The sequence below is a fragment of the Diorhabda carinulata genome, chromosome 1 (assembly GCF_026250575.1).
Source record: "Diorhabda carinulata isolate Delta chromosome 1, icDioCari1.1, whole genome shotgun sequence".
Taxonomy (NCBI): domain Eukaryota; kingdom Metazoa; phylum Arthropoda; class Insecta; order Coleoptera; family Chrysomelidae; genus Diorhabda; species Diorhabda carinulata.
In genome coordinates, this window is record NC_079460.1 from 4,898,179 (window position 1) to 4,911,152 (window position 12,974).

Here is a 12,974-nt window from a genome sequence, read left to right on the forward strand (position 1 = left end):
GAGAGGAAAGAGAGGAGAGAGAGGAGAGAGTGAGAGAGAGGAGAGAGAGGAGAGAGAGGAGAGAGAGGAGAGAGAGGAGAGTGAGGACAGAGAGAGATCAATGTACAGGACTGCTCTAATCTCCAGGTTTTTTTGGTGGATATTTTAGGAAATCGAGGAGACATTTCTTAGCGTAGCACAAGAAGTAGATCTCGATACTTTTTCAAAATTTTTTCTTCATATTCAACTATTTTTCTCTAGGATTGAAATTTTTAGCGCTTCGGTTAACAAGTCTCCTTTCGTTATTAGTGATTAATAATATAGGGAAAATTGAAACAACTACTTTCATAAACAGTGTTTGGAAACAATTAGGAAACTTTCCATTTGCAGCGCTTCAGTGTCGGCCATCTGCAATAGGCGTACCGTAATTCCATACTACATAAACAAAACTTTGTTAATTGATATTACTAAATTATCAATAGAACGAAAACCGAAATTTTCGGTAATTAACTAGTTTATGGGATCAAATTTATCGAATAAATTTCCTCAAATATTCCATTAACCTTTATGAAACATCAATCAAAACATCTTTCACTATACAAATGCTAGACTTGAGAAGGAGTGGGATTGATGGACCAGCTGTATATACTGGGTTCTCCAGTAAATGGGTGCACAGTAGATTATTTGGGTCGCAGTGTATATTATATCCCAATATGTACATACGTACATACATGTTACTTCCAATATCCACCTGAAGGCACCACATTAATTGAAAATAAACATCAATAATTTCCACGTAACATATACAGGCTGTTTCAAAAAATAAAATATAATAAAAATGGAAGGAAAAATAATTTACACCTGCCAAAGTACTGAGAATGGTGAATCCCTGTATAAGACGAAGTAGAATTAAAATTAATTAAATACAGTGGAACTGCATTGAAGATAAGAATTATTTGATAACTAATATATGGGAACAAGAAATAATGCCATAAACGACGAAAATGGCAATATCAAGGAAGGAAAGAAAATTGAAGAAACTACAGAGGAAATGTAGAAGCAAGGATACCAAAGGGATGTGAATAATTGGGAGGTCTGAATGTTATAATAAGATCCAGAAAGATGAAGCTACATCTGTACAAATCAATGATAAAACCAGTGAGCTACGAAGGTGAAACGTGGATTCTTAATAAAGCAGAAGAAGAGAATTTAGAGATATATGAGATAGGAAAATATCTAGAAATAACTAAATACCAAAAGTCAATTTCTGATGTTCCATTTATAATCAAATTGAAAGGTATATTTGACCGATAATTTCCAAGTTTGGTATAGAGATCTAAACATTTCTTTTTGGAAAAAAGTTTTCAAAACTTCAAGCACAAGTGACTGGAACATGCTTTCTGGTGATGTGGCCTCCCCCCTAAGGTGTATTAAAATTAAGGAAAATAAACCCTGGTTCACTAAAAGTTTACGTATATTTGCAAAGAAGAAGAGATCTTTATCTCACCTAAGGAAATTCTCGGATAGTGCCTTCTTCAAAAACGTGAAACTATACAAAATAATTTATCTTAAGACAATAAGAGCTGCCAAAGATATTTATTGCAATAGAAAACTCGCAAATTCTCGAAATGTTCCACTACTATCGAATGGGAGTTACATATATAAAAAATTGAGTTCCTCCTGTTTTGCACTGAGATCAGTTTCTAAAAATCTGAACTTATCCACCTCCTTAACAGTTTATTATGCCTTTATTAAGTCGCATCTCCGATAGGCCCCCTTCTCTTTTGGGGTACGTGTGGTGCGAATCTTCAAGCTACAAATTAGTTAGATGTTTACTCGGACTAAGCAGCAGGGACTTCTTTAAAAGATTAAAAATTCTGACTCTTCCTTCCTCATTCATCTTTGAATGAATCTGTTTACCTAATTCGTAAGCACGCTTCTCCAATTTCAGAACGATCTTCACCCTTCTACTCACGTTCAGAATTAGTCAAGGGATCAAAATTTTACAATGCAAAAAAACTGCCCAATCCCTTGCCAATTGAAATCGAGTCGATATCATCTTTTACCGCATTTCGTAATAATTTGAGGGCATTAATTGTGGTTTTTGTATATTTATTTAGTTATTTTTATGTTTGTTTTTTCCAGTTTTTACAAGCTTTTGTCTACAGATTACAAACATTTTTTGACAATAAAGTATCATTGTAGAGATTGAGAAATCTCTCTAGATGATTCATGACATTACAGGGAAACTGACAAATATAGTGGATAGAGTACGCTATGTATAAATATATTTGATTCGTTCCGAGGTTTCCGGTCCTTCTTTCATGAATAACGTTATTAGAATCTTGATTTCGAATAGACCCTTTACCAGATTTAAGGAGCTGAACGTCCAACTAAATCCTTTAAAATAGATCCTTCGGTAAATACACCAGCCACGTATTTCGTTATAAGCATCCAGGGATTAGTGAATTTCAAAGCAGTAAGGAAATTTGATGAAACACATCAAGGCACACTAACGAACTTTGTGAAGTTAGTCAATATTATTAACTAGATGATATTCAACAACAACAAACTCACTTATATTCATTATATTGAAGAATGAAATACATTAAGTTGATTATAGTTCGAACGAAATTTGTACTAACATTAGGGTACCCTGTATTTTTCAGGATAATCACATTTACTGTACTTTTGAAGATTGCATCACCCAGTTTGAGGGATTATGAGCCTCAGAAATTCGCTATTCTACTACAAAACAAAAGCTGATGGTTGAGAGTCGATTGAGACGACGTTGACAAGGGTTGATGGTTTTTAATATAGTGATGAAACGAGTCGTGTTACTTGTAGAAATTGCGCTATTCGCTTGATGAAATTACGAAAAGTTTGATATTTATTGGGACTGTTGGGATTTGGGATATGAGGTTACTTAATGAACTTACTGCTAATTCAGTTTGAAGTTCATAAAAGGAACCGTTACTTGGATATTATCAAATACCTAAAACTTTCTTGGCTCAAATTCCAAGAGAACTGGTCTTGTTTCATAAATTCACTTCCTGGGATAAGCAACCCTGAGAAACAAAATCTAATACAGTTTGTCTCATGAATAATGAAAGAAAATGGTTTTCTCATATTATTTATGGGATATACAAAAAAAACGAAACAATTTCATTTTTTTCTGTGGTTCATACTTTATACTAGTTACATTGTGGGCGGCCAAGGAGCCGTTGAGCACATAGGACCATCGTGCCTCAGAGAAAACAGGGAAAACAAGCACAAAATGGCAAACCCTATTACACTCGAGCAGTTCGAGTAGTACCTGCCTTGTGGGGTGCCTGAGTATATTGACCTTGAACTTGTGTATTTTCTAATTTTTGGTAAAGACGTGCTTTGGATGATGATTCCACAAGCTCGTACTTATTCAATTAAATGAAGTTCTGGGCGTCTACAGACGAACTTAGTGTTCATAAGCCCCGTCTGCCTGTCGAGTATGTCTTACAGACACTGGTGTCTTGGTGGAATTATGTTGGATAGCTCAGAAGAGCATCTGCCGTGGTGGTATCAGTGAAAAAGAATCAGATCAGCGACGTTGCCTCTATGCTCTAAGTTTCTGGTCAAACACATCTATGAATATCATTGTCTCCAGTTTTTACGATAATGTTTGTTCCAATGCCTAAGCTAATTTTTGTTGTCCATGCTTATATTTTCACTTGAGATTGAAAGTGGAAATATTTAGAATTCTGGTGAAGGTATAGAAAACGAAGACATTGTTGTAAAAACAGAACCTGAAAACAACGAAAACTTATCAGAATTAATATTATTTTCACTTCTGAAATATTGAGATTGAAATTTTGGAACTAATTCAAACATCCAGTATAGTTTCTAGCTTTATAAAAAGTTGATAACCGCCTCTAGTATTACGGTTACCGCTCGTGAACTCAACCTCTCATAAAGAGAATGGATATTGTCAGGAAAAGCCGATCACTTAAATCGATTGACTCTTAGTAACGTGATTGTTGGAACGTACAAAGATATTCGATTGATAGCCAATACTAACAGGTGTCTCCATTGGGAAACCAACAATTTGCCGCAAGTAATGACAGTAATTCTCCGGCAACAGCAATTTTTTCAAGTTGTCCAACCGTTTTATTTCTTTGTTTGATAATAGTGGAAATGTTTATACACGAAATAAGCGATTTTATTGTAGTTTCTTTATACGTTTCCAGAATATATAAGCTAATATTGTATATAGATTTTATTGCTTTCATTTTTTTTGCACATTAGTTGACTCACCTTCCACAATAATAGAACGTGTATATTTATTAAATATACGTTTTTGTTTTTATTTAAAACTATTTGCAGAAAATGTTAATTACAATATGTACAGGTACGATACTGGCCGTTGTTGGCGGCAGCTAACAACACGATTTTATTTACTTGATAGTAAAAACTGACTTTTCAGTTATTAATAAATAATTATTGCACTAGAACTTGATGATAAATTTACGATAAGAGTAAAATTAACATAAGAGTTGCACAAAAAAATGAAAATTATTTGATCGATATAAAAAGGAAATTGAAATTATGAATAAAAAAATAAAAATCTTGCCAAAAAAATTAAAGTTAATAATTAACAAATAAAAAATAGGGGTTGATAGTAGAGGGTCGAAAATTTAGGGTTGTATGTATTTTTTTATGATACAGCATTAAAAAATTTTATCTAAAAAATAAAAATAAAAAATTATGGATTCTCGATACATACAACAGGAATCCATTCATATTTTTAACAACCAAACCATATTTCATGTAAGCAGAGATCTTTTTCTTATTCCTCCAATGACTGTTTTTCCAGTGTATGTTTTTGTTTAAGTCTTGTAACTAACTGAGAAAAACATATTTTTTGCCAAAAATTCATTAATTTTTCTCCTTTAGGAGCAATACAATCATTCCAACGTTTCTCTAACTTCAAGATGCCGAGCTTGTAGCAGTTTTAGCAATTGCTTCGCTATTTGGGCTCAATTTCTTACCCGCGAGCTCTTTTTTGAGATCAGTAGTCACTGGGGATTAGATCCGCACTATATGGTGGATTAGGAATCAATTCTTAGTGTAATTCAGTCAATTTAACCATCATTGCTTCGACTTGTGCATTTTCTTGGTCTTGGTGAAACAGTGGTTTTTTCTTCGACATATAAGGTCTTTATCCAACAACTCTAGTATTCGCTGTTGCTTGTCTCTTCCTTTTGGGAGATAGTCGATGAACAATATTTCTGAAATACTAAAGCCAAAACCTTCCCAGTTCACTGTTGTGCCTTTGGAAGCTTCAAACGTGGGTCACCGGCTGCAGTTCACTCATATGATGATCGTTTCGATTCCGGAGTGAAGTGATGGATCCATTAACACATATAGAGACAAAAAATCTGATTTATTAAGTCTAAACGTGGCCAAACACTACTCAATCATCAATACGTTGTTGTGTTTGATTGACTGTCACCGATTGAGCGACAACCACTCATGGTGTAATTGTAAAGACCCTGCCTTCTGATACCTTTAAAACCTCAGCTGTCTCACGTAATTTCAATTTACGATTAGATATAACCAATTTGTGGACTTTTTTATGTTTTCACCATCACCATCATCAGTGTCTGGACGACCAGGTTTAAATTCAACAAACTAATAGCAAATGGTTGTTTTCGACGGAGCAGAGTCCGTATAACACTTTTAAAACCATTGCTTCACTTAAATGGCTGTCATTTTCAAAGTTAGTACTAAACGTCAGTGACACGACTTATTCAATTATGTAATAGTAGTTTCAGCTTATCGTGACAGAACCACTGAAATACATGGACTCACTTTAAGAGTCGGTATGTTAGGACAGTGCGCAGCGCACGACACATGAAGTCAGCAAAATAAGTCATGCGCAGCTCCTGACAGTATTCTGCCGTTCTGTCTGTGTATGTGGCAAATGTTCTTGTCAACGATACTACTATCTTTGTAATTAAATCAATCGATTGCTCATATTCCTCAAAACATAGTTTTGACTTTGTTATTATCGTCATTAACGCAATTATGAGTTCACCTGAATTATAAACACACACAATTTAAAATAAACTAATTTCTGTAATAATAAATGGGAAAATTAAGCTTAAAATTAGACATATATTTACGATTGATTGAATTTTTTCAGGTATCAACTGGTCAAGGTCTCATATCCCATTTCGTCAACTTGCAGATAGTTGTTCCTGAAGCAACCATACAAGGTACCAGATCGGGTGAACACCATGTCGATGTTGGTAGTATTATTGACCTGGTGTGCATCATTGAAAGAGTGAGTATTTTCTTCTTCTGTCTTGAAAATAAAAAATTTCGTACCTGATTTGGAAACTTGTTGTCGTCTAGTTTTACTAAATCAACTTTAACATCAGATTTCGAGAAGTTAACATAGTTTGTCAATGTTCAATTTCTTTTTCCTGTATATCTACGCAGAAACCTCATCGGGAAATAGTTTAATCAATTACAGCATCTTCTTTTCTTCTCCAATTTCCTTTAGAAGAATTAGGCTTCAGTGATTTACCCATTATGTGTTATTTTTTCCCATAATCAACCCAAGATATATATTCCGGAGTTGATGATTTGATATTTTCAACAGTATCATGTTTTCTGTCAAAAGTATCCTAAATATTTATCTGGGAAAATAAAAATTAACCTAGGGCAGACAAGCCCTTCATGGGACCCCTCTTCTATGGTGTCAGCTACAGAACAATGGTAAAAGCATTGGAGAAGAAGGTGAAACCGATTACTGGAAGAACCTACAAAGGTAGAGACTCTTCTGGGAAACTATAGCCAGAGAAGACAGGGAAGAACAATCTGAGAAGACTAACAGAAGTTCTATCGATGCTAGACTTATTAAATAATGCGTCGTGCAGATTTTATCGCACAGAGAACGAAACCTCCACATTCCCTCGAAGCGTGAAACACCAAGGAATCTCCAGAGCATTATACCTGGAAGAGTATGAAATAGAAGACGAAAATCTCTGGTTTTCAAAGTCATTCCACATGTTTAAAAGGAGTGGGATTTATGAATTAGCTGCAAACACTGGATTCTCCAGTACCGCATATCCTTTGGGTCGCTGTGTATACGTAACCCCAAATCCATACATCATGGTGTGTAGAGTTGCCAAATGTAAAGTTTTTATTCTTTATTTTTGGTCTTTGGTTTGGTCTTTAAGCTTTGTTATTCACCTATTTACGTAAAAGGATTCATCTCTGGAGAGCTTGGTGGCCATTCAGTAGATCCCATATCTATGGTATGTTTGTAATTTCATATCAACTTCTTGGTGGTATTTTCCAATGATCAAAATGGCAGTATCATCATTAAACATTGCAGTTGTACTGAGGAATCTAGAGCGATCGCACTGGACATATCGAAGGCCCCAGGCAGAGTTTGGTATGCAAATGAAAGAAGAGGGTTTGTCGTCCTAGCTCATCAACTGGCTAAGAAGCTTTCTCAAAGACTGATCCATTCAAGTCACTATCGATCTTGTCACCTACTCTCTTTCTTTTATATATCAACGATCTAGTCGACAAAAATACAAACTAGATCCATAGCTGCACACTAGTATCATCGTTCCAATCAGCAACAGTTCACCAGCATCAAAACCCACCATTCTTAAGTAGGATGGAAGTAATCCGATTGAGTTTAATGCAGCAGAGATCCAGGATGCTGTTTTTACAAATAAAGTTTACTTTGCAGTTCGAAATTAGTTCTTGTATGGACATAAAATGTCATTATCATCCCTTATTGGCTGTTTAAACTTGGAGAAAAATGTCCTGGTATAGTCAGCTAAGGCAGTTTCACACAAATTTAGAGCCTAATTCAAGACCAAAAGGTATATACTCTGCAACAGCTTCTAATCCTCTACTAGGCCGAAATCCATTCATCTCAGAGTATTGCTTGCACATTTGGAGCTCGGTATACCATGAGAATGATCGACGCAAGTCGACTTAGAGGTGATCCAAAGTTAACCAGTTAACTTGGACAGCTTAGATAATGAAGAAAGGTCGCGGATCTCACTATGTTTTATCGATACTCTTCCGAGCTGTCCAACATAATCTCGCGTATCTACAAGACCTACTGGACAAGTAGACGCGGCTTATGAGCATCGATTTCGCCTACAGACGCCCAGAACATCAATATATTGTTACTCCTTTCTTTGGAGAAGTGCAAGCTTGTGGAATCAGCTCCCAAGGCATGTCTTTTCCTTGCAGAATTTCAAGATTGATATCCACAGGCATCTCCCGTGCTCCGCCTCCTGGTGCGAGCTACCAGTATGTATTCCAAATGTTTCATATGAATGTGAATTGCAATTATTGAACTGAAACAAATTGAAATTGATGACCACCTTTGAATAAATTTTGTCATTTCTGCGTAATCGTAAAAAATCATTAGACCGCAGTGGAGCATTATATAATGAAAAGCTGTTATGGTTATGAATAATTAACAAACCTCCAATCTTCGTTGACCCCAATTCTCTCTTATGAAGCTTTGAAATAAAAAAAAACTTCGAAGCTCGGCATACAAGAAAACTCAACTTTCATAGAGACAAAAAGTAATATTTCAAAAATATTTCACCGTAATTAAAGATCTGACTGTAATTTCGAAATTAGTCCTCCAAGCAGTAATTAATTCCTAGTTTACAAATCAAAATTAAAATAAAACTTCGTCAAGGCATCTGAAATTAGTATTTAATTCCGAGAAGCTTTCCTCCAACATGCAACTTACATAAAATGGTTTAAAAACTTTTCATTTTAAAATATCTTTGGCTATAAAAGGAAAGCAACATAACTTTCTATAATGTTCTAAATGCTTACTTGATTGTATATCATTTCAATTTTTACGTTTTTGAAAATAGAAACATCTCAACTAGACTTTGATAGCATTAATTAACATAAACCTAGTGATACGCCTAAGGGTTTCGAACGCCTCATCATTTTATTACTCTCTAATTCATAAAAATAGACTATACAAAGAAGTCCACTATAAAAAAATGATATAGAAACGCTTAGTATATAGTTGAAATCATTTTTGATTCTCCTTAATTATTAATGAGAATTTTTTTTTCTATTGGAATAAAATTCATCATTTAGTTGGTATACTGTACAAACACCCTCCATACAACTCAATGTGTGCAAGTTCTCTCAATTTACAAATTGCAGCTGAATGCCTCAGCATAATGAGCATAATCTCTTAATAAGCTCCTCGTCGTCTAGACATTTCTCCTTGTAGTATGATGGATTTAAACGTTGAATTCGGTGCCAGACTCGGATGAAATTCCTGGCAGGTACATTATGACAACCACTTATTGATCAAAGTGGGGTATTAGATAAGCTTCCCGAAACTACATTTATAGTCCTATCAACGACGGTAAAAATTAGGTATGCAACTCCCAAATTTATATTACTACAAAATCGAAATGCAACTATCAACACAACCATATAACATTTTGAAAATCTTTAATCTCAAGCTCTCAACATACAGCTGTTATTTTTGTCATCAAAAGTTTCAATTTTATGTTCTATACAAAATCTATTTCAGTTTTCATACAAACAAAAGCCTCCTAGACACTTTTTTAACATCTCAGACACTTTTTTTATTGATTGGAAATGTTTTAGACATTTTTTTCGCAGTTTAATCCGTTCTAGACACTTTTATATTTATATAACCCCTTATCAGGCACCTTTTCACACTTTATTCCATCCCAGACACGTTTTTTTTTAATTGAAGTTTTCCTAGACACATATTTACACTTTACTACATCTCAAACACTTTTTTTATTCAATAAAAGCTTCCTATATAATTTTTAACATTCTACCACATCCCACATACTTTATTATTGAATTATAATTGTTGTTAACATTTCTTACACTGTTTTCCATCTCAAATACTTTTTTAATCAAATAAAAGCTTCCTAGACACTTTTTCAACACTTTACAACATTCCAGATACTTTTGTCCATTTATTGAATATCTTTTAGACACTTTTCTACAGTTTAGTCCATTCTAGACACTTTTATATGTATTTAACACCTTCTCAAAGACCTGTTTACACTTCATCCTATCCCAAACGCTGAAAGAAAAGATTTGAATTCAATTGGCAGATGATTGTGTATTTTTTGCATTGTAAAGTATTGAGCTTTCAATTTAATTCAATTCTGAACGTGCGATATATGGATAAAGTTTGTGCTTCACGTCTCTAAGTGGATAAATGTGAAATAAAATTTCTAAACTAGGAGTAAATATTTAAAAGCTCTCTATTGTAGTTTGGAGGTTCTCTCTAATAGTCTAAAAGGGAAGGGATCGAGTGGTACCAAACTCGTGATCTATTCTTCTTTTCTATTCAATATTCAAAATAAAATTAACGTAGCTATTTCCAAATGTAAGAGTTTCTTTGATTATTTTGAGCAGTGTATTCCAAATTTTCTAAAGTTGATGATCAAATTCCACGATATTGAGCTAAATTTTCTTATAGGCGGATTGATTACGTTAATATTTCAATACTTAGACAGCTACTTGGAATTAGACACTTTTACTCTAAAGGATTCTAATAAAATTCGTAAAGAAAATTTTGATTAAACTGACAAGAAAATGAAACTTAAAACTGAAGGATTATCAAATTTGATAAATTAATAATTGAAAAACTGAGTAGACTCGGCTAATTTCAGATAATAGAACCATTCACTTTAAGAATTCCTCCAATTTGAAAAGCAGACATATCGTGAGTCCATGTAAAGCAAAAAAGAGCAATTGAATTCGCAAAACGGAACAGATAAAATAAAGCAAGGAACAGAAACTCTATATCTGATGTCACCTCTGTCTAAACTCTTCACGATAAAAGAAGTGAATACAATAATTAGAAGTAGCCATTATCCATATAAAGCCTTAAGTTGTGACCTCTTCACAGGAAAAATAATCAAAGAACTTCCTAGAAAAGATGTAGTCTTACTAACCATTATTTTTAATGCAATCATACGTCTAGGATACTTCCCCTCCTCAGGAAAAGTTTCCCAAAATCACCCTTATCCCTGAACCTGGGAAACCTCCTAATGACTTCACCTTCTTCCTATCCTCAGCAAATTATTGGAAAATTACTACTAACGAGAATCATGCCATTGCTACAAAATCATCAATTCGTATTTAGACAAGAAAATAGTACCATCGAACAATTGTTTAGGATAGTGGACACAATAAATTGTGTATTTAAGAACAAAAGCTATTGTGTAGCAGCGAACATACTTGCAAGAAAATTATTCTATGGTGGAATGGTGGAAGAAAAACAAGTAAACTTTTCCCAGTAAAATCGGTAGGTGCTTGGACCTATTCAATGATCTCCCGACCACAAAGCAATATTGGCAAACCACACAAACCCGTACGTCTGATCAAAATAAACAACTGGACAAGAATCTGGAGAACCATAATTATCCCCAAACCACCTACACAAAGTGTGGAGGATTTACACCTACAGTAATGCTAAACCACAAACAGACATCGTTAAGTTCCTGGGTATCCATCTAGAGAGAAAATTAACCTGGAACAATTAGTTTACAAAGTTACCTTTAAGCCAATATGAAACTATAGAATCCAGTTATGGGGGATAGCAGCCAAATCTCACTTCTCACACAAGCCAATTTTAGAGAGGTTTCAGTCTAAAGTATCACGGACAATCGATCAAGGTCTTATGCCCAGTAATGAGATCAGGAAAGATCTTCGAGTGAATTCGGTGAAAGAAGAAATGAGTGTCTTCAGTAAACGCTACTTAAACATACTCAACAACTATCCGAACTAGCTAGCATTAAATCTACTTGACAACAATGAACAGAGATTGAAAATCCTACGTAGACATAAAAAATAATGATCAAAGTTATGGATGATGTCGAACTCTTTAAAATCTTTCTGCTTCTAAATACCGAATACCATCAAACTATCTCGTAGGACGTATGTATCCCCAATAACATACCGGACAAATTTGAAATATTCGACGATCTGGAATCCGTAGCGTAACCGAGTTTCGTGCTTCCCGGATGATAACAACATCCTCAACTTATTGATATTTATGCACCCATCTAAATTACAAGGGATGAGTCAATCTTATGCTACGGAATTTTGGTGCACTATACACCACGACAATGAGGTATTTAGTCCGCAGTGAAGCGTCTTGAATCATTATGAATTATTATGAGGTTCGAGGAACATTGAAACAGATATACGAGGTCTGGCTATTAAATAACGAACTGGTAACGAAAAAGGGTTTTATTATAAAAATTATTACATTTCATACGTTTTTTCCATTGATGGAAGCAGTGCTGGAAGTCTTTTTTGGTTAGTGTCTTCAAGAGCTCTGTAATTTTTTGCTTTACCGCTTCCATAGACTCAAATCCCTATCAAAGCAGATCTTTTAAGGAAATCTAAGCAGACCCGTTGCCGCAATAGCTTTTGGTCAGAAGGCAGATTTTTTGCCACAGACTTTTTCTAATCGTTTCTTTATCGGCGTTTGCAGCTTTTTCAATCATTCAGATGCTCATTCGACGATCTGCACTGAAAATTTGGTTGATTTTGGTCACTGTTTCCGGAGTTGGGGCGATATGGGCGCTGGTTATCTTCAGTGCTCTCTCGGCCATCACTAAAGCGCTTACACTACTCAAAAACACGCGCACGAGATAGAGAATTGTCCCCATAGTCCTCTTGCAACAATTTACAGCACTCAGTCGGAGTTTTTTTCGATTTAACGAGAAATTTAAGATTTATACGTTGCTCCACGAGAAAAAAACTCATTCGTTTCAAACCGCTACTGTACAAATACTATAATAGTGACTGAAAACCGTCTAGGGCACCCTTTAGACACGCAGTCTCGATATTTAAAAGCCAGACCTTGTATGTGGCAAAATTTTGGTTAAAGTAAAGATGTTTATATTGAAAAAGATATTTAGAAAAGGATATATCAGCTT

General features: G+C 34.7%; 1 protein-coding gene across 1 annotated transcript in view; it reads left to right on the top strand.

Moving 5' to 3' along the window:
- The window catches only part of LOC130897524 (neuronal growth regulator 1-like), a 103,487-nt gene that overhangs the window by 70,611 nt on the left and 19,902 nt on the right, over positions 1-12,974 (top strand). The window contains exon 5 of the mRNA XM_057806431.1: positions 6,161-6,301. Coding sequence (XP_057662414.1) covers positions 6,161-6,301 — 141 coding nt within the window. The remainder of the gene's footprint in view (positions 1-6,160; positions 6,302-12,974) is intronic.